General features: G+C 33.1%; 1 protein-coding gene across 4 annotated transcripts in view; it reads right to left on the bottom strand.

Moving 5' to 3' along the window:
• UBE3C (ubiquitin protein ligase E3C) overlaps positions 1-23,892 on the bottom strand; it is a 183,893-nt gene that overhangs the window by 120,267 nt on the left and 39,734 nt on the right. For all 4 annotated transcript variants that reach the window (XM_007504677.3, XM_007504678.3, XM_001364910.5 and 1 more), the window contains 4 exons: positions 21,259-21,412; positions 20,439-20,659; positions 19,341-19,495; positions 15,169-15,356 (listed from right to left, as the gene is read on the bottom strand). In XM_007504677.3, coding sequence (XP_007504739.1) covers positions 15,169-15,356; positions 19,341-19,495; positions 20,439-20,659; positions 21,259-21,412 — 718 coding nt within the window. The remainder of the gene's footprint in view (positions 1-15,168; positions 15,357-19,340; positions 19,496-20,438; positions 20,660-21,258; positions 21,413-23,892) is intronic.

Below are 23,892 nucleotides of genomic sequence, written 5' to 3'. Positions count from 1 at the left end.
CCAATATAGAAGTGTGTTTTGCATGACAAAATTTTAAAAAGAGAAAGAAAAGAAATATTTACAGAATTGAGTCATGAATTTTAAAGGAAAAACCTCACAACTGTTCTTTCCCTTTTTCAAAGCAAAAAAAAAAATACCCTATGTATATAAAATGTTATACATTCATGTAGATTGTTTTATAAAAATCTGCACTTTAAGTGTGAATTTCTGACTGGCATCAGAACCACTAAAATAAATTAAGCACAGTCAACAAAGTTTAAAAAAATATATTACTTCTTCATGTAGGTAATTGTTTAACCAAAATACGAACATTAAGGGATTCTACCCCACTAAAGAAAGATGTGAAATTCCTTCCCAGCAAAGGGATAGATTACAAATTAATCATTAAGCTTTATTTAGCTGAGATACCACTATAAGTTAATTAGTTAAAGGCAATATTTTCATCCCAGGTCATAAATTGAAACCACTTTCCCCTAGAGATCATTTAAGTTAATGAAGAGAACACAATAGAAGAGACCAGCTCAAGTAGAGTAATAATGGTCACTATAACAGACTAAGCATATTCCAACACCTCCTGTGAATAGCAAGGTGTCCCAAGTAAGAAAGTCATTCAATGACCCAATTCAACAACTCTAAACTGCATATGAAACAAACTCTTGTTTTCCATTGAAAAAGGTAGGTACTTCTCAAGAAAAAAAAAAGATAAAACAGAATAGTTCACCTTGGATATAATTCAAATTAAAAAGGAAATTCCAAGTTTCTTGGTAAAGAATACCTTCCTGATAAATAGGTAGTTTTGTTTTTAAAAACACAAATAAAAATTTCTAAAAAGGTAATCCCAAAATGTTTTGCTATTCATTTCCTAAAACAAATATTCTGCTGAATTCACCTCACCTTAAAGTTATACTACCATGTTAACTTCTCCACTTTCATTTTCTAAGAGTAAAAATTATAGCACTGAGAAATCCTACCAGTAAATAAGTACCATCATGTGGAAGCAAGTTATACAAAAAATAAGCGTTTATCCAAGAGAAAGGAACAGTCAAAAAGTAAAGCTATATTTATATAGTTCCAAAATTTTAATGCATTTGCTTAAAGTAACTTACTTCAGGTTATTTCATCATTCTTCTCCAATTAAGAGATATATTTATTAAACTGAAATTTTAATTCTCAATCTGTTACTTCTGACAGGGTAAATTAAGACACTAATATCAATGGTTGCACCAGTACTGTTTGTTATTAGCATCAATGTTAAATTTAGACTGAAAGTAATTTTTTAAAATAAAGGGACAAAGAATAAGAATGAAAACCACTATTTGTGCTTTTCCTTTGAGTCTTGAACATATTCACCAAATGTGCAAAAACTTTTAAAGTATAGTTTTATAAAATGTATAAAGTATATTAGATTTTTTTATGATGTATTACATTCAAAGACTACAAAGCTCCTGGATGTACTATTAAAGTTTAAATAAAGAAAATTACTTTGTGGGTTTGTGTAATGCAACATAGTCAGAAGCTATTAACTTGTAAATAAACAGCCCAAGCATATGACTTTATTATTTTCATTCAGGCAACATTACAAAGATCCTCCTAAATGAAATCTATAATCACTTAAAATAGCATGGCCTAATAATCTACACAGAAAAATTCTTTTTTTAATTGAAAAATTTTAATTTAATTTATTTAGAATATTTCCCCATGTTTCCATGATTCACGTTCTCGCCTTCTCTCCCCCAGCCGACATGCAATTCCACTGGGTTTTACTTGTGTCATTGATCAAGAGCTATTTCCATATTGTTGATAACTGCCCTAGTCATTGATAACATCCCCAGTCATATCCCCAACAACCTATGTGATAAGCAGTACACAGAAAATTCTAAGTGGATGCAGAGTGCCTATTCAGAATAAGACACCTAATTGGATAGATTGCCAATACCAAAAGGGTATGGCTATTGGCTAATGGTAAAGGTATTGGCTATGGTCAGTACTTAAGTATCCAAGAATGAATAGGAAAAATGCAGTGTTTTCAACAATCTCAAGCTCTGCCTTGTAAGAAAAACCCATTTATGGGTTGTTCTTTAAAAAATTGTGACTTTTAATTTCCTCCCAAAGCTTGGAATAAGTGACACTTTATGACTATTTAACACAAAAGTGGTACATTTGAGGCCATTTGCAAGATTAATAGTATAGCCATCTCAGTTAGGAGAGCTAAAATGGAGTGGATGAGTAGGCTATGCAAAGAAAATAAGTAAATTAAAGAACTGGGAGTATAGGGTTTTTGAGGTAGGATCATTCCTATGTATGGTGGATCAATCTCAAAACCCCCCCAAAATTTTAGGCAATTCACAGAACAATGGAGAGTTGCAACAGTAGATGTATGTTAAGTCAGAAGGAATTTATTAAACACCTACTACACACAGTGGGCTAAGACCTTAAGGATATCCCTACTGTCCCAACAAAGGTAAAATAATTCCTACCTTCAAGGAGAGTTCACAAAGTAGGAAACTACTTGTCAGGCACTTACTAGGTGAACTAGAGAAGCAGGATTAAGTACAGAAGATACAAAAAAAAAAAGGCAAAAAGAAAGATAGGCCCAGCTAAAGGAGCTTATATTCTAATGACGGAAGATTACATAGAAAGGGAACTTGAAAAGTGAAGTGGGGGTGGAGAAGGTAGTCTTTGGGTCAAGGAAAGTCAAAGTCTTGTAAAGTCAAAAAACAGAGGCCAGGTGGCTAATGAAGGGTGGCCAGGCTGGGCCCATCTTCAAAATGGTAGCTGGAGGAAAAACTCAACAATCAGATGAGTGAGCCAGAGGGCCAGACTTCACAATCTAATGGGTTTAGACAACATGCAAATTATGTATTGAAAATCTTGTTTTCAGAAACTCCCAAACTAACCCTTGTCCCAGACTGAACAGGTAGAATCTATGAATAGGTTTCACTGATCTCCTAGAATTTTGTACCTCTGCCCAGATGAATTTGTAAGATAGTTCTCCATCACTCTGGATAAGAATAGCTGAAACAATCTAATCTTCAGTACACTTTTTGTCATGTTAGTCTCTCCTTTTGTATCTGGGCCACTACTCCTCTAGACTGGGCCTCCAGCCTCATTCCCAAATGTTTACATAACCAGTTGGTGGTATATCCTTTCCAATACTACTTAAAGTATATATGGGACCATGAGTTCTGTTATTCAGTAGAAATTTCCAGTAATTATATTATTGCATCTTTTCAGAGACTTGGACATCCAAGAATGGTTGGTTTTGTGTGGTGTCTGTGGTCATTTGTCCTCTCCTCTTGATTAAATACTTGTTCTAATATAAATACTCTAGTAGTTTTGAGTTATTTTTCAGATTGACAGTATAATCAAAATATATATGAGGGGCAGCTGGATGAGAGCTAAGTCTGTCTATAAGACAGAAAATAAGGGTTAAAAAATACATGTTTGTGAATATATATGAAATAAGTTGGAAATAATCTCAAAGGAAAGATACTAACATTAAATAAGATGGGAAAAGCTTCATAAAGAAGATGACATGTTAGCTAATATGTGAAGAAAGTTAGGGAACCAAGGAGGTATAAGTGAGGAAGTAGGGAATACCAGATATGCAACCCCACATAGCCTGCAAAAATTTCCAGGAGTTAGAAATATAGACCTTCCACAAGGAACAGCAAGAAATCTAGGAGTCATTGGACTTCAAAGTGCATGGCAGTAAGGTGTAAGAAGACAATAAGTATGAAGGGAACAATTTATAAAAGGCTAAAAACCAGGGTATCTCAAAAGGCTCTCTAGTGCAGTTTCAGAGAGAAAGAGGAGTTGAAGATGACTAGGTTACAAGTTTTCATGACTGGGCAGATAGTGGAACCAACATTAATGGGGAAGCAAGGAAGACATAAATATTTGGGGGAAAAGATAATGAGTTCAGGTTTGGGCATGTTGAGTTTAAAATATCAACAGACAGGCCTAGAGATGGGAGGTCCTAGGTTCAAATATGGCCTCAGACACTTCCCAGCTGTGTGACCCTGGGCAAGTCACTTAACCCCCATTGCCTAGTCCATACCATCTTCTGCCTTGGAACCAATACACAGTATTGATTCTAAGACAGAAGGTATTGGTTAAAAAAATATCTATAGAACATTCAGTTCAAGATGTCCAACAGATAGAGTTTGTAGTTTGGAGGTGAGTAGAGAGTAAGACTGGATAAACAGATGAGGGTCATTTGCATAGAGATTATAAATTAATCCATGAGAGTTAATGAGATCTCCAAGTGAAACAGTATAGAGAGAGGAGAAGATAGTAGAGGACAGAGCCTTGAAGGGCACCCATAGAGCAGTTGTCACAAAATTATAGAAAGGAGAGATATCCAAATGGATAGAGTGATCAGTAGTGTCAAAGTGCAGAGAGGGCAAGAATGAGGACTGAGAAAAGGCCATTATATTTATCAATTAAAAGAACACATAACTTTAGCTATAACTCTGTTAACAAGGCTGCAGTATATTTCTAAAAAGTAGCATAACAGATAATATGCAAATGAGATATATGTTCAAAAAGAGAGTAGGCTGGCCTTTAGAAAAAATACAGATTGGCTAATCACATTATTGAGCACTAGAAGATTCTCAGAATGTTGGGTAAATCCCCTGAGAAACTATGAGGTTATTCATAAGAGTCTTATAGGAATGATGCTACCCACACTGTTGGAAAAGTCAATGAAACAGCTATATTAAAATATAACAAAGATGACTAAAGTGCTTGTAATTAGGCAGTAATTAAGACTATTTGAAATTTAAGTTATTGGTAGACTATGAAAACAAGTAAACTGAGACTAAACTATTTCACATAAAGCTTAATTAAAATGAATTTTATGATTAACTATGCTCTCATAGGTATACTTTGATTTAAAATATAATGAAAACATTAGCATTTGTATTAATCTCAGGCATCAAAAGGGTTAATTTGTCTGGTTTTTATGAGATTTATTAATGTTATAAAAATCAAAAGTAAATTTATCAATTTTACAACAGGTTTAGAAAAAAGTGTTATGACTAATTCCCCAGGATATTTCATGATTATAGCATAAAATGAGATTTCTCCCTTTGATAGCAACTTGTCTTTTAAACAAAACTTAATGAAAATAATAAGAAATAATGCTCTATATATCAGATAAATTGAAAAATAAATTTTCTTCAGTGTTACAATTTAAATCATTATTCTATCCAAAATCTACTTTGAGCTAAGCATTGAAATTCTGAATCGAATGCTTGATATTGATTACTAATGCATAATTTTCCAGATATGATTCTCCTACAAATACTTTAAAAATATTCAGCATGAGATTCAGCCTATTCTAAAAAATAGGTGGCATAAAAATCAAGTCATGGGTGAAAATTAGGGAAGCCCATTTGAAATGTATAAAGCCTGATTTCATGTCAAATTTTGACTTCACTTGTATGTTTCCTTGCAATTTTAGAGGTCAAAATATCTAGGTAATTATAGATTATTATTTCAAAAGATTTGAGGTCACTTAAGGTTCTATCAATCCTTATAATATACATAATATTTTCTTTAAATTATTGTTAGTAGTATAAGTAGTTTTATTTGTTTTACAAATAAGGAAACGGGTTCAGAGTGCATAACTGATTAAACTGATGGCTTCAATGCTAGTGTGTATCAGAGTCAAGATGAGAAACAATGTTTCCTCATTCTAAATCTTACACTGTTTCCAATATAGGATCTGACTGATTGCTGAAAAACACTTAAATTTATTTCTAACAAACACAAAAATACCATCTGAAAAGATACTATAATAAAGAGAAATGACTAGGAATTTAAGTTTTATTCATACAGCTTATGCCACAGGTTAAAAAAAAATACTTCTCCCCAAATTGATGATCAATACCTGGGGGAAATGTACACATACAAATTCCTACCACATTTCCCAAGCAATAATACATCATACCATTTTACCTCCCATTTACTGAAGGTTTAGAAAAATAATTAAAAGCCACCAGTTTGAAAAAAAATACAAACTTTATTAAAAGCTACCAAAAATTGTTTTTTAAAATCCCTTACCTTCCATCTTAGAATCAATACTGTGTACTGAATGTTCCAAGGCAAAAGAGTGATAAGGGCTAGGCAATGGGGGAGTTAAGTGACTTGCCCTGGGTCACAAAGCTAGGAAGTATCTGAGGCCACATTTGAAACTAGGACCTCCTGTCTCTAGGCATGCCTCTCAATCCACTGACCTAATAAGCAGCTGCCCCAGAGAGATACAGAGAGAGTGGCTTACTTTAAGTGGCAGGGAAAAAAATAACCCACTCATTTAAATGAAGGTTTTAAAAGGTCCCTTCAAAGTTTCTATCATTCTTCAAGTCACATAGGTATTCTTCCTCAGGAAGGTTTGAAGTACACAACTAGAACTTAATAAAATATTTAAATTTTAATAGAAGTAGGTTAGTCATCCTATTATTCTAACAAAACTATTTCCCAATTAAATTCTCACTACTGGAAATACAAAACGTTTTTACATTTCTCTAACAAAGTCACTGTAGATATATGCTATACTTAGTAGAATAAAGGTAAATGACCAGATAATTCTGACTATAATAATGCCTAAATAGAAAAAATATGATCTAGGAGAAAAATCATGAGGATTGAGGTCATAACTCAGGTTATAGTCCAAGTCCTCCCATTATGAGATATTTGAAAGACAAATTATAGTTACTTAGTACCTTTGTCTAATATACTAGTGTTTTAAAAATATAAGCTGTGAGAAAAGAGTTGTTACATGAGTAGATATAATTAACTAGATGTCCCTTACAATATGTAAAAAGAAAAAAAGTAATGCAAAGTTTAATCTTTGATTCATTACAATAAAGAATTTTTTTTAAAGAAAAAATATTCCTAATTGAATTTTGGACTTTGCTGAAAATGACCAATTGGGGAATGACTTGATTTTTTGTACAATTGATTTAGCTCCTTAAAAATTTGAGTAATTAGACCTTCGTCAGAGTTTTCTGTTATAAAGATTTTCCTTCAGTTCATGCTTCCCTTCTAATTTTGGTTTTGTTTGTACAGAAACTTCTTGATTTGATATAATCAAAATTATTTATTTTATATTTTGAGATATTCCCTATCTCTTGGTCTTAAATTCTTTCCTTTCCCATACATCTGACAGGTATACTATTCTATGTTCACCTAATTTGTTTATAGTTTCCTTCTTTATATTTAAGTAATTTAGCTACTCTAAATTTATCTTGGTGTAGGGTGTGAGATGTTAATCTAAACCGAATCTCTCCCATACTGTTTCCCAATTTTCCCAGCAGTTTTTGTCAAATAGTGGATTTTTGTCCCAAAAGCTGAGATCTTTGGCTTCATTGTACACTATCTTGCTGAGGACATTTACCCCAAGTCTATTCCATTGATCCTCCCTTCTGTCTCTCAGCCAGTACCATATTGTTTTGATGATCACTGCTTTATAGTATAGTTTAAGATCCGGTACTGCTAGGCCACCATCCTTCACACTTTTATTTTTCATTAACTACTCCCTTGATACTCTTGATCTTTATTTCTTCCAAATGAACTTCGTTATAATTTTTTCTAATTCAGTAAAAAAAGTATCTTGGTAGTTTGATAGTTCTGGCACTAAATAAGTAAATTAATTTGGGTAGGATTGACATTTTTATATTAGCTCATCCTATCCATGAGCAATTAATGTTTTTCCAATTATTTAAATCTAGTTTTAATTGTGTGGAAAGTGTTTTGCAGTTGTGTTCATATAGTTCCTGTGTTTGTCTTGGTAAATAGATTCCTAAATATTTTATATTATCTAGGGTGATTTTAAATGGAATTTCTCTTTCTAACTCTTGCTGCTGAGTTGTATTGGAAATACATGGAAATGCTGATGACTTATGTGGGTTTATTTTGTATTCTGCTACTTTGCTAAACTTATTGATTTCCACTAGCTTTTTAGTTGATCTCTAGGATAATTTAAGCAGACCATCATATCATCTGCAAAGAGTCTCCTCATTGCCTACTTTAATCCCTTCAATTCCTTTTTCTTCTCAAATTGCTACTGCTAGTGTTTCTAGAACAATATTAAATAATAGAGGCGATAATGGCCATCCTTGTTTCACTCCTGATCTTATTGGCAAGGCTTCTAATTTATCCCCATTGCAGATAATGCTTGTTGATGGTTTTAAATATATACTCTTTATTATTTTTAGGAAAGGCCCTTCTATTCCTATATTTTCTAGTGTTTTCAATAGGAATGAGTGTTGTATGTTGTCAAAGGCTTTTTCTGCATCTATTGGAATAATCATGTGATTTCTGTAGGTTTGGTTGTTGATATGGTCAATTATGTGGATAGTTTGCATTTCTTCTATAAATCCCACCTGATCATAGTGAATAATCCTCATGATAACTTGCTGGAGTCTTTTTGCCAGTATTCTATAAGATTTCTGCATCTATGTTCATTAAGTAGACTGGTTTATAGTTTTCTGTTTTAAGTCTGCCTGGCTTTGGAATCAGTACCATATTTGTGTCATAAAAGGAATTTGGTAAAATTCCATCTTTGCTTAATTTGTCAAAAAATTTATATACTATTGGGGTTAGTTGTTCTTTAAATGTTTGATAGAATTCACTTGTGAATCCATCTGACCCTGGGGATTTTTTCTTTAGGAGTTCCTTGATGGCTTGTTCTATTTCTTTTTCTGAGATGGGATTGTTTAAGTATTCTACTTCCTCTTTTGTTAATCTAGGTAATTTGTATTTTTGTAGACATTCACCCCATTTCACCTAAATTGTCAACATTTCTTGCTATATTTGGGCAATAGTTCTTGATAATTACCTTAATTTCCTCTTCATTAGAGTTGAGGTCTCCCTATTCATCTTTGATACATCTTTTGATACTTTGATTTTCTTCTTTCTTTCTTTTTATTAGATTAGCCAGTACTTTATCTATTTTTTTTTCAAAGTACTAGCTCCTGGTCTTATTTATTAATTCAAAAGTTCTTTTGCTTTCAATTTTATTAATTTTTCTTTTGATTTTTATGATTTAAATTTAGCATTTGGGGATTTTTAATTTGTTCTCTTTCTAATTTTTTAAGTTGCATTCCCAATTCATTGAACTCTTCCCTCTCTAATCTGTTGATAGATGCACTCAGGGATATAAATTTTCCTCTGACTACTGCTTTGGCTGCATCCCATAGATTTTGATAAGTTCTTTCCTTATTGTCATTCTCTTCAATAAAATCAGTAAATGTTTCTTTGATTTGTTCTTTGACCAACCAGTTTTGAAGAATTAGATTAGTTTCCAATTAGTTTTAATCTGCCTTTCCACAAGCCCTTATTATGATTTTTATTGCATTATAGTTTGAAAAAATTATATTTATTATTTCTGCTTTCCTACATTTTTTGCAATGTTTTTATGAACCAGTACATGGTCAATCGTTGTGTCTACCCTTTGTACTTTACCTTGCCTCAAGTATGTTTCTTGTAGACAACATATGGTAGGATTCTGGTTTTTAATCCGTTCTATCTGCTTCTATTTGCTAGTTCATCCCATTGACATTCAGTTATGATTACTGTCTGTGTATTTCCCTCCATTCTGACTTCTTCCTTAGATTCTGCCTTTTTTCTTATCCCTTATACTCTCCCCTCCAACTTTTTGCATTTAGTCAGTCTCCCACCTTCCCCTTCCTAATGTTATTCCCCTTCCTAGCAACTCCCCTCTTATTGATTCCCCTCTTGCTCTAGTGCCTTTTAAATGATGCCCCACCTTTTCCCTACCTTGTATTGCTCCTCATCCCATTTATTACTCTCCTACTTCTCTATAGGGCATGATAAAATTCTCTGCCCCAGTGGATCTGATTGTTCTTTCCTCTCTGAGTCAATTTCAATGTGCATACAATTTTAAGTATTACTTATCTCCCACCTCTTTTACCCTTCCATTGTGTTGGTATTCCCCCTCCCCCATGCGATTCTTTATGAAATATAAATTCACTCTATTTTATCTCTTTTCCCATTTATCTTAGTATTACCCTATTTTTTTTACCCCTAGTTTATGTTTACACACACACACACACACACTTTTTTTTTACATTTCATCCTGTACAATTTTTCACTATTCACTCTAAGTATAGGAATACAAATCATTTGAACTTATTGGATCCCTTAAAAAATGTTTTTGTGGCCCCTCCCACCCCCTTTTAAAATTACCTATTAGTGATTCTCTTGAGTTCTGTGTTTGGGCATTAAATTTTCTGTTCAAGTCAGGTCTTTTCTTTAGGAATACCTGGAAATCTATTTTATTAAATGACCATACTTCCCCCTGTAAGAATATAGTGAAGTTTGCTGGGTAGTTGATTTTTGGTTATAGACCCAGTTACCTTGCTTTCTGGAATATAATATGCCATGCCTTCTGGTCCTTCAATGTGGATACAGTCAGGCCCTGTGGTTTCATGATATCTGAATGGTTTGTTCTTAGCAGCTTGTACACCTTTTCTGTGATCTTCTTGAATTTCTTGAATTTGGCTATCACTTTCCTGGTTATTGTCAATTGGGTATTAAATGTAGGCGGTGATCTGTATATTCTTTCAATCTCCACTTTTCCCTCTTCAAGAACGTCAGGTCACTTAACTCCCATTGCCTAGCCCTTACCACTTTTCTGCCTTAGAGTCAATACACAGTATTAACTCCAAGAGGGAAGGTAAAGGTTTAAAAAAAAAAGACCGCCAGGAAAGATTCCTTTGATAATTTCATGTTGAATGATGTCCAATCTTTCTTTTGTCATGATTTTTGGGTAGTCCAATAATTCTTAAGTTATCTCTCCTGGATCTATTTTCCAGATCTGTAGTTTTATCAATGAGGTGTTTCATATTTTCCTCAATTTTTTCATTCTTTTTATTTTGTTTTATAGACTCTTGCTGCCTTGCGAAGTCATTTGCTTCTAGTTGTTGGATTCTAAACTTCTGGTTGTGGGATTCTAATTTTTAAAGACTGAATCTCATCCCTGGCCTTTTACTCATCCTTCTCCTTCTGGTGTTTTCTTTGTAGGTCATCTTTCACTTTCTTTGCCTCATTTTCAAGTTGGTCAGTTCTGGCTTTCAAAGCACCATTTTCTTATTTTAGCTCATGTGCCTCTGTTTCCAGATGACTCATTTTGCTTTTTAAGTTCTTTTCCCAATTGTCTTCAGCCTCTCTTGTTTTTTGAATTGTGTTTTGAGTTCTTCCAAAGCCTGTGTCTAATTCACTAAATTTTCTGCATTTTTGCTTGGTGTTCCTTGGTCCTCATCTGATCCATTTGCCCTTCATTCATTACCTGGATAGAAGCTGTGGATTGTAATTTCTTTTTTTTTGTTGTTTGCTCATATTTTTTTTTCCTTCTCTCCTCCCTGTCATTGGCTATAATCTTGCTCCTCTGTTTATTTGGGCTATTCTGTCTCATAGGGGCTTCTTCTTTTCTCTGCTGATTGACTATATTGGGCTGATGGAGTATTAATGAGCCCTGAGGTCAGATCTTCCCCAGCTGGCAGCAGAAGGTGAAGGTATAGGTGAAGGTGTGGAAGTTCAAGGGAGCTGGGCTTCCTGCCTTGTTAACAAGATATTCTGTCAACTTTTGCCCTGGGATCTCAGTCAGTTGGATTCTTACTGCTATACACAGTGCAGTCTGTGGGAGAGGGGTGTTGGAGATTGAGTTTCCCTGCCCTCTGAAGGCTTCTTATCTACCCTATTGATAGACTAGATTAAGAGAAGTGTGGAGTTTATCTATGAAGCTGGATGTGCCCTGAGACCAAAACGTCATGAAGCTGTGGCTGTCAAAATGGAGAATGGTGGCTGGGACCTGGCTGTCCTCCTGTCTGCACCTCTCCTTCAGCTAACTCCTTGTTGGCTGTGGTCAGTGCCCTGCGCCTGGTCCAGCCATGGTAGCAAGGCACTTCCTCCTGGCTAGAGCCCTTGCCCTGAGAGCCCAGCAACCGCAGGAGACTCAACACAGTAAGTGGGGAAGGGGTCCTGGAATCTTCCTTCTTCCTTTTACTTAAACCCACTTACTTTTTGAGTCAAGCAGGAGGGTCCACTAGCTCTGTCCTGTGGTTAGACATGGTTTTCTGTTTTTTTCTGTACCCTCAAAGAACTTTGTTTTTGATTGGCATGGAAGGGTTTTCACAGAGGACTCGGCTTTTGCTGCTTCTAAGTGGCTTGACTCCACCCCCTGTGCTCCAGTTTTCTAAACTACAAAATGGGAGAGTCTGGATTTAATAGTCTCCCTGGTCCTTCTCAGTTCTAAATCTATGATCCTATGATTCTATAATTTCATGCTTTATTTTGTTTGTAAACTTACTCCCTTCTCAATCAGATTTGATCCCATTTTACTTTCAAAAGAACTCTTTAAATTTGTGAATATTGCATGGTACAAAAGTTTCTTTTGTTTTGGAAAGAGCTGAGCCACGGTGGATAAAGAACTACGAAGAATTGGATACAAGCTCTGCAACCCTATGGCAATCAGCCTTTCAGTGCCTTTAGCAAGTTCTCTAATATATCAAGATGATGTTAAAGTGTCAGAGAAACAAGTGATCTGTACTATTAGGGAAAACTCTTCAGAAAGAGATTCCAATGAATCTCCTATCTTGTACTTTCATTCCATACTTGTGACTTCAATCTTGCAGGGACAAAGGAAGCCTAAAATCTACAAATTTTTAGTCTGTGAGCTATAGGGCAATCTATGAGGTCAAGTGACTTTCCCACTGTGAAAATAGGTAAATATCAGAGAAAAAACCTGAACCTGAGTTTTCCTGACTCTAAGAATGTTATTCTATATCTTTCAATAGCTATGATCATAAATTGGTTTAAATGAATAACTCAGTAAAAACTCTAAAGTAAATGTGATTTTTATAATTTTTAAAAAGGACTAATTAAGCCTTCTTTTCAAATAAATTACCTTTAAATAACTTAACTTCCCAGAAAGAGGTTAAATGGCACTTAAGTTTTGTTTTTTTAATCACTAAAAAAATGTAAAAATTGATATAAGTCACCACTTACAATTTTCAAACTGATAAACAAGGTGAGATTTTGGAGTGGTTTTTCTCATTGCAAAAGAGGATTCTGAATTAAAGATTCATTTCAATATCACTACCATCTGAAAAAAAGGTACTATAAGCAATATTTTCATTAAACTATTATGAAAAGGCAACAGTATATATAAATGGAAACACATGAATGGTTCTGAATTACTGGAAGCAGAATCAAGTAAGTTAGGGAGTTAAATACTTTTTAAGTTCTATTTTTAAAACTGTCTCTTCAAAATGTAACATATAGACATGAATTACTTAACCTCCCATAAAACTTAGTAAATATCTATTGCAAAAAGGTAAACAGAAAGATCAATATCATAACCAAGCAGGACCTATAAAATCATGAAATATTTTAGAAAAGCACAATTATTTGTGGTTTATGACTATTTTCCAGTCATCTTTTCTGGGTGTGTATATCTTTTACTTGAAGTTCTACTGCAAATCTAACAGTCAGCTAAAGTGAGTCTCACCATTGTACCATGAAAAGACATTCAAACATTCAAAACCTAATATATTTGAACCATAAATAAAATTCCAGGAGTAGTTTCTCAGAGGAAATAGGTGCTGTACTCATAAAGTTAAGGCTGTATATAAGGTTTCTTTACTCATTATACACCTTCTGGAAACTGTTCAATAGTAATACTTAAGCCAGGGCAGTGATGCATTTAAATCCAGTAATTACCATACAATGTAATGGTCTCTGCAACAATAAAGGTAAGTGTCCCGGTTCAGCTCCTAGAATCCTCAGATCTCACATCCTGCTCTAATACAATTAGTCTACAAAGAGCTAATTACCTAATGGGGGAATCATAGTTTCACTGACATCTTACTTCCTCCAATAGCAATAAACACCAGTAAGCTAAGATAGCACCTAATTAGTTTGCTGTGTTACTGTTTACAAGGCAGTTTTAACTGATTATGCTTTCCATACATTCATTTTATCTTAATGCATACTTTGCTAAGCAAAAGAAATACCTTACATCCAATGATAAAGTTAGATATATTTTATATAAATAGTAAAGTATTCATTATGGACATATTGTACCTTAATAATTATTAACTGCAGTGGATAATTTAATTCATTTGATAGAATCATAAAACATTTAATTGGTGAAGGGTTTTTATTAATTTCTGGTCTGCAAACTACATACCATTTTAGCTCAATATGTGAATGTCATTTCTGGGTAGTAAATTTTTTAAAAGTAAGAAAGTATTAATTTTTCTTTAGCAACTAATACTGGATAGGGAATATTATGTACATAATGGCTTTTCAGTCACAGGTCACAATAACTCAGGCAGCAATTAAGAAGGCAGTTTTGTCATGGGATCATTTAGTAATCCTTAAATTTTGAACCATAAAAAAGATAAGAGACACAAAATCCAAGTTAAGCAGATTCCTTGATAAATACAATTAATGTGAAAAAATAAGCTAAAGTTAGATAAAGCAATGAAATAAATATACTATGCTATTTTTTAAATTTAGTTTATTCCAGAGTTTTGAAAAACAATGGGGAAAGGGTCCAAGAAGTACTAAGAGCAAATTCAATTTAGGATGAATTAAAAATTTATTTGGGTGTCTATTATAAACAAGTCGCTAAGTCTAAATTACCCAAATGACAAAAAAAAAATTTAAATAGTCCCTGCTCAGTTTTTAATGATGTTTAAATATTAAAAGAGCAGTCAAACTGGCAAAAACATAGCTATGGAAAAAACCATGGTAAAAAAGACTTCTAAGAAGTCAATTCCCATAACATAGGAATCAGCTTATTAATAAAATCCTGTATATTTTAATGGCATTAAATCAATATTTTCTATAACACAAATACTGTAAACTGTTCTCTATTCTCATGAATGCCCAGAAATTAAGAATAGGTCTGTTAGAAGAACAATAATTTTTTTTCCAACCTCATGGCTCAGAGAAGTAATCAAATAAACAAGGCTAACTTGCTTTTGAAACAAGTATTATAATTACCTATAAAATGCAGGGATAATAAAATTTGATGTACACACTGTAAGTGCACAAAAAATTATCACAAAGTTTCATTTTGGCCTTTCCAAAATTATAACTGCTCACTTAATAATAATAGTGGATTATATTTACCTGACTCTTGGCACCATCATTCGGTGTTGCACCATTAGTGTGTGGCAGATAGATGCCATCATTGTAAATACATCTTCACTGGCTGAATCCCTCCATACCATATTTAGTAGGGTGTTTGTCTGTTGTTTGGTATCCAACTTTTTTAGACATTCCTCTGTTATATACTGCACCGATATTCTACCATCTCCCTAAAAACATATCAGAAAAAAATTTTTCAATGCTGTTAGAAATTAAATAATGTTTTTAGTGTATATAAGTAGCATATTATTATCCTATACTTTTTTCTAATACATGATAGCATAGCAGTGAAATATTTACAGAAACACTGCTATCCCTACTTTACAGATAAGGAGACACTTCCCCAAAATACAACTTTCTTCCAAGCATCCCTATTTCTGTCCTAGGCATCCCTATTCTTTTAATCATCCAGATTCATAATTTTGGAGTCATCCTTGAGTCTTAACTCTAATTTATCTTGAATTGAATCTTCAATTAGTTGGCAAGCTAAGTTTCTGTCCCAAAATATTTCTCAGATGAATTCCATTCTCTCTACTAATACATATCCTTTTATCTTTACTCACATAGCCACCATCTAGTTCAGGGCCCAAAGGCCACATCTCACCTGGATAATTTCAAGTATTCTATTTGGTCTCTTTGCCTCCAGTCTTAACCCACTCCAATCCACCTTTCATATAGCTGCTAAAATGTTTCCTAAAATCGTCTGAATTTTTCAATTTGATGTTTAAAGCCTTAACAACCTGGCTAGCCTCAACCTGCTTTGCCAATCACAATATATATATTACCCCTTTCCATATATTGTGTAGCACATCCGAAATGGACTTGTTACTGTCCTTCACATATGATACTCCCTATTTCCCGTCTACAAGTTTTATATTGGCTGTTGGCTACACCTAAAATGTTGTTTTCTCCCCCTCACCTCTCAAAGTCCCTAATTTCTTTCAATACTCAGTTCAAGTGTTACCTTTTACACGTAGCCTTTTCTGTTTCTTGTGCTTTTCCTCTCAAAATTGCCTTGTATTTATTTTGTAAACATTTTACATGTTGCTCTATACATGCACTGGTCTCTCCTAATGGAGAACAAGTTCCTTGATGAAAAGGGCTGTTTCAATTTTATCTTTGTATCACTTGTACCTAACAGTGCCCAGCAAATAGTGGACAATTCACTTGAAACAATAAACCTAATATTTTCTATTAGATATATATTAAAAATAACACTATTCAGTATGTAATATATAGGCCATTTCTTGCAACAAATAGAATTTCCATTATGAAATCCTTCAGAGATGATGGTCCAACCAAAATATCATTATTACAAGGAAAGAATTTTTATTAATGAGAATATTTTCAAAATCCAAATGACAAAAGAAAACAGTCTCAATTTATCTTTTTTGGTAATATAATTAAATTCAAAAAAGTCAGTTCTTTGAATAAAATCTGCCAAGTAAATATCTGACAATTCACAATCATTTATGCCACAAATACATAAACAAAGTAAAAAGATTTCTGAATGTTTTTTAAGAACACAAGATGGATACTGATTTGTGAATTGCATTGTCACTATGCGTAATCTAATTGTCATTACTACTTGTGTGACCTTGAACAAGTCATTTAGCTTCAGTATGAGTACTTTTGAATTATTTTCCATTTGAGGCATCAAAAGATCTAGGGGGCAGAGCCAAGATGACAGAATAAGGTAGAAACTCTAAGCTCTCTTAAATTCACTTCTAAACAATCATTTAATACTGCCCCAAAACAAATTCTGGAATATCAGAACCAAAAAAAACAGGGTAAGACATTTTTAAATACAAGAAAATGTAAAGGGTCAGCAGGAAAGTTATGTCTCACTGGGGTAAGAGAGAAGCACAGTCCAGCACAGGCTACATCTGGATAAGCCAGGAGCTGGCCATCCCTTGTCCTTGCCCGCAGCACAGTCCCCACAGGCAGCCAGGCTCTGGAGACACCAGCACAGGAAGTTTGGGAAGTGCCACCTCTTCCCCAAGAGCAAAGCTCAATGTTAGTACAAAGTTAAGAGTCACAAAATAAGCTAGAAAAATGAACAAAAACCAAAAAAAGAACCTGACCATACAAAGTTTCTATGGCAAAAGGGAATATCAAAATACAAACTCAGAAGAGGCCATCCTCAAAAAGGCCACAAGCAAAACCTCAAAGTAAAATGTGAAATGGTATCTCAATCAAAAAGAACTCCTAAAGAATCATAAAAAGGATTTAAAAAATAAATTATGAGAGATAGAGGAAAATGGGAAAAGAAATTAGTGTGACTGCAAGAAAAACATCAAGATAACTACTATGCATACAAAAAGAATTTTTAATCTTCATTCTAGTTACTCTCAAGAGACAGTGGTCACTGTCAATATCCTCATCTTCAAATACACAAAAAAAGATCTAAATAGCTGCATAATATTAAAATTGGAATTTCTTTATTCAAGAGGTATTTTAATATTCAATTTAATTAATTTTAAATTAGTTAATAATAAAATTAATATTTTAAAATGTTAAAAATTAATAACTTCCCAAAAAAAGTCATTTCTAAGTACTTAATAGAGGCAAGTATATCAGTACTAAAACAATGTTCTGATAATCAATCTCCCCAAAATGATGAATTTTATAGGTATAATTTATATATTACACTTAAAACACATTGTACTTAGATTTGTGATTTCACCGATTGTCAATTCCTTTCAATGACACAGAGAGCAACTTATCTGGAGGTGTAGCCAACTACAGTGATCCCTCACCTATCCCGAGAATTATGTTCCAGAGAACTCCATGATAGGTGAAAATTCGCAAAGTAGCAGTGTTCTATTTATCTTATTATTTATATATATATATTAAGGTTTTATAAATCCTTCCCACTCCCCTATAAACCTTTTCCACACTCTTATCAAACTACAGTTACTGAGCCAATCAGCACTCAGGATACAGAAAACAGCACTGGGGTTGGTTGCCTTTCCAGTCAATAGTGTGCCACAAGTGTAACTCTATGATACAGAATTAGATATATATTTTTTAAAAACCTGCAATCCAGTGAAACATGATATAGTGAGGGATTACTGTATATGCTTCTTATCTATGTGCCTTCTTTAAGTTTTACATGGTGAGTCAATCCATTGTGCTAAAGGCCTTCCTTGATTTTTTCTGATATCAAGAGGGTCCCAGTGGAAAAAAAATCAAGTCATTTACCTATCATCCTTCATCTAGACTATGTGAGCAGTCTGCATTTTCTTTCTGTCACACATTTCTTTAATGACATTTTTATTCCTTTCCTCTTCCCAATTCCTAAATGGTTATATGGTTTAACCTACTCACACACAGCAGTGCCCTTCATGTCTACTTTCAGGACTACAAGTATATTTTGCAGTGTTGAGGGTTAATTTTTGTAGGAGTCTGACAAAAGTGAGGAGAACAGTTTCATAAAAACACTGAGTTTAACTTAGAAGTTCAGATAGAAAATAGAAAGGAGGAAAGTGAGATTATTACTCTAATACTTTATGACTATACCTAAAATCGTATTTCTACCTAAAATTTCTAAAAAAATCCTATTCTAATTGTCTTCGAGGACAGGTTCTTCTGCCTGGGCAATGCCAGGTCTAAATACCTACACTGTCTACCTAAATTTATCCCCTACCTACCTACGCTAATCAATAAACATTAATCACCTACAATCTCCCTAAATCCTTATCTCTATTCCAACTGTCAGTAAAACTGCCTGTCATAGAGAGCTTCTGCTCTCTAGGGAATCTCAAGGCAAAAGTCCCCCAACTCTCAAGTCTCTCTCCTTATGTATCTTCCTTGTCTCCTAGGTAATGGAATCTTGAGCTCTGGTTCACTCTCTTCTCAGCAATCCTGCCCTTACTTAGAAATCTTCTGCTCTTAAAAAGACAGGGGAAGATGAAGAAAATTCCTTTAACAGCAGAACTGTAAGTATTTATCTGTGTAATTATCTAGTCCAAATAAAAATGTTATACAACTGCTAATTGTGAAATGACCATTTTTAAAATAACCCAATTTATTTTGCAGTCACTTATAAGATTTCACATACACATATATAATCATATATATACAATATCACACACATATATGTGCATGTACACACAAACTTTGGATTTTCTGGACAAACCCATAATGCTTACAGGTTTGGTCATCATGCTATCAATCTCTTCATCCTCATCTTCAGAGTCACTGGTAGTATCCTGACGGTTTACACCAACAGTTGAAACAGGCAATTGAGAAAGAAAGGTCTGGAGTACTCTTAAATATACAAGTAGTCCTTCCTCAGAGAGGGTACCTTTGTAAAAAAAAAATTGTTAAAAAAAATCACTGAAATTACAAAACAACGGAAAATCCTAGTTAGGATATAATTTCTTCTTATTTTCAAGAAGAATTTCTGGCCAGAGCTAAACATCCCTAAACATTTTTTTTTTTTTAAAATAACCCTTACCTTCCATCTTGGAGTCAATACTGTGTACTGAATGTTCCAAGGCAAAAGAATGGCAAGAGGTAGGCAAAGGGGGTTAAGTGACTTGCCCAGGGTCACACAGCTGGGAAGTATCTGAGGCCAGATTTGAACCCAGGACCTCCCAATCTCTAGGCCTGACTCTCAATCCACTGAGCCACCCAGCTGCTCCCCATCCCTAAACTTCTAAGCTTTTACGTATGTTTATTATAAATATTGGAAATATCAAGAAATGTCAAAGTTCAGGTCTCAGACACTTCCAAGCTCTGTGACTCTGGGCAAGTCACTTATCTTCAATTGCCTAACACTTCTGCCTTGGAACCAATATTCAGAAATGATTCTAAGACAAAAGGTAAGGATTTTTGTTTTATTTTTTAAAAAAGGATAGAAAAGGAAAGAAAGAAATGTCAAAGGTGGGGCAGAGAGAATTAAGTTAAAAGATCTGATCATATAAGGAATAAAAAAAGTTCCAGAACCACATAACAATATATTTGCCAAACTCAAAAAATGCTTTGATTCTTATGGTCCTACAAAAGAAAACATTTGCTAAAACAGATGCTTATACAAAATCACTAAATTTACATTGGTGGTACATTAGAGGCCATTAAAACAACTGACATATTAGAAAAGGGTAACAACCTCTTTACAAAGTCATATACTTCATAATGCTACCACACCTTCTCTTTTTCTATAATATCTACAGAATGTCAAAAGATTGAGATTTGACTTTCTAATGTTTGGCTATTTATTAAAATATGTACTATTTTCTTCATACCCAAATAAGTTTCGCCAATAGTTAAAACGAAGTAGAAAAGCCATGGTGCTGTGTCACTTTTTTGGGAATATCTACTCTCTGTTAACAACAGTGCATTCAGAAAAAGTTCATATGGAAAAATGATTTGTACATCTGTTAACGCTGGAATGACGAAATGAAAAATTTGATCTGTGAAAGGTGCTGCCAGAAACTCCTCTGTGAAGGCTGCAAAAATCTGTTGTCTGAAAAAGAAAAAAATATTATCCAAAACAAAATCTAAATATAAATTTTCTATAAATTCCCTGAAAAAAATTACATCTCAGAGTATTTCTATCTAAAGATGGTCTATTAATTCTAAATCAATCTAAATTGATCCACTTAATATTTCAAATTAGCTTACTATAAATGAACTACATTCTATCTTTTCACTTCTAAACTGAATATTAAATGTATTTTTTCATATTTCCATAGAACTATTAAGTACAAGAAAATGGAATTTTTAAGATTTAAAAAGTACTTCCCTAACAACAATCCTTTAAGATGAAGTAGTACAAATATTTTGATTTTAAATTTAGGAAACAGCATCCAAGAATTTGAGTAACTTAAGTTATTAATTTAAGTAATTTAAGTGGTATATGGTTGTACAGATAATTATCACAGCAAGAATTGTTCTTAGAATCACAAAAACCTAAAATTTTAGACCTGAAAAAGATTGAAATTATCTACTCCAATCTTCTTAAAAAAAAAAAAGAAACTAAAGTACAAAATTATAAACTTGGCCTAAGTTATACAGTGTGATTTCTATACAACCATAAAACTCAGGCATACATCCTATTCTTACCTTGCACCCTCTGGACAGGAGCTATAAGTAAAGTGCAATGGTTTCAGAATGTTCTCCAGCAGAATTTTTGCTATAGGAACTCGAGATACATCAGAATATTCAATACTTGGTGGAAGCTTGCTATTAATCAACAAATAAAGGGACCTGTAATATCCTGAAAGAAGGAAAATTACATAATCAAATGATTAAAACTTAAAAATAGGGTTGTGAAAAATTCCCCAATAATTAAGTTCTTTTTATACAAGTCTCTGAGCTAGGGATAGGTTTTTTTGAGGCAGTAAATGTTTAAGTAGAAAAAATTATTTCTAAAATCTACACAACCTTTATTAAACTTTAATTATATATTATTGCTGTGTTTAACAGGCACCAATTCTGTGTAACACCATTTATCCAAATTAAATAATCTCTAAGTAATATATATAAGAAGCATGGTTATAATTTAATGAATCCAGTGTGGTTTGTAAAAGTATCTGAATTCAGTTAACCTCATGACACTGTTATACAAACTAGAAACCTGTCATCACAATTTCACCATGAAATTTGACAAGTTCTCTAAGAATTATATCTATTATTGTTCTGAGTTGAGGTGGCTGTTACTGAATTCCATTTCTGTGAATGTTGAGGTTTTTTAAATGGCCTATTGAGAGCTGTGACCAAAAAATGCCTAATTACATAAATGATCTTTGTACAGTTCTCTTCAACTACAAAAAGATATATATTATAATGATTTGTAGTAGTATCAAACTCTGAATATAGACAATTGCAATATGAATAGAATGAAAATTCCTGAAGGATTTAGGGTCATAATTAGGATCTAGGAGGACATTCAACATCTTTTTTTCAAAAATAAGGAAACTGAGGTCAAGAGAAGTTAAATGACTTACCCAAAGTGAATGATAGAGCTGAGATTTTTTAGCCTATATTCTCCCTTAAAGATTTTAATATGATATGACATAAGTACATGAAGAATCCATAATTTTTGGGGGTCAAAATGTCTTTGTCTATACTGAAAACAATACTGGGCTAAATAAAATCTTGTTTTGATGTTAGGTATTTTATATTCTTATAAAAACCTATATGTAAATAAATGTAAAAATACAGTAACGGGGGCATCTAGGAGGCTCAGTGGATTGAGAGGCAGGCCTAGAGACAGGAGATCCTAGGTTCAAATCTGGCCTCAGACACTTCCTAGCTGTGTGACCCTGCACAAATCACTTGACTCCCATTGCCTAGCCCTTATCACTTTTCTGCCTTGGGACCAATATAGAGAATTGATTCCAAGATGGAAGGGAAGGGCTCAAAAAATAAATAAATAAATGAAAATTAAAATACATTAACATTTTACTAACAACACACCATTATATTTATCACACCAGAAACTGGAAAAAAGAGCTCAGAAGCACTTTTCACAAGAGAATAAGTCAAAATAACTGAATTTTAAAATAATATTTAAAAAAAAACACTTTTTAATCTTTTTTTGTCTTTTTTATTTGAAAGTTTTCATTTAATTAATTTAGATATTTTTTTCATGGTTACAGGACTCATGTCTTTTCCCTCCCCCTCCTCCCATCCTACCTCCTGTAGCTGATGAACACTGGGTTTTACATAACACCTTTTAATCTATACTTAAAACAAACTACATCTTTAATAACATTTTACATCATGAAAAGAATTTGAACAGTGATGTTGAACATCACTGGAATATCAAATATACAAGCTACAATTTAAGTACAAAATACTAATTTTAAGCACTAATATTTGGAGATAGCAATTTATTTTTTAAAGTCTAACTTTCTACAGAGGATTTCTGAAGTGGTTTTAATTTAATGTTATCAAATGAGAAAGCATGACAAAGTGGAAAGAGTGGAGTCAGGAGCACGGAGTTTGAATGAGATACTGGTTGTATGACAGCCAGCAAGTGGCTTAATCTCTTATGAACCTGGTCTATTCCAAGTATAACAGTTGTACCAACTATTTCAGAAAAAGTATGATTCTCATGCCTGGTACTGTGTGTTGTTATATTTTAACATAAATTTAAACATACATTAAAAAAGTAGCATTAAAATAATTTGTTTTTGTCATCTACAGAACTTGAGTTTTTATTATATTCACACTGCAATGCTTATTAAGGATAGTAGACAGAAGATGAATCTACTATATTTAGTTTAGCTTCCTATCTCTAAGAAAATAAAAATATAATTTTGAAAGAAAATTTTGATCACTAATTCTAACAACTTATTTCCAATTTTCTCAAGGACTTTCTGAAATATACCCAAATCATGATATACTGAGGAGAATACTTTCAACGTTTATTGGTATTCCTGATGATTTATATATTGGCCCTTTTTTAAATTCTAAAAAAATAAACAAAAACAATTAGCAATCTAAAAAAAAAGTATTTTGAGAGTAGTCATACCCTACCCCTAATATATTCATGTAAACTGACTGTACCACTTTTTCAAAAAGGTTTTCATTGATTAGCTCTAGTTTTTAACAAGGTACTAATCTTTCAACTTCAATTAAGGTGTATCATACACAGAAATGATATAAATATATACACCATATTTCTATATATATTACATAAAATATCTATAATATGTATGAATTTTAAATATTTTAAACATTAATAAATAA

Source organism: Monodelphis domestica, chromosome 5 (assembly GCF_027887165.1).
Source record: "Monodelphis domestica isolate mMonDom1 chromosome 5, mMonDom1.pri, whole genome shotgun sequence".
NCBI classification, from domain to species: Eukaryota; Metazoa; Chordata; class Mammalia; order Didelphimorphia; family Didelphidae; genus Monodelphis; species Monodelphis domestica.
This window is presented reverse-complemented; position numbering and strand designations above follow the sequence as displayed.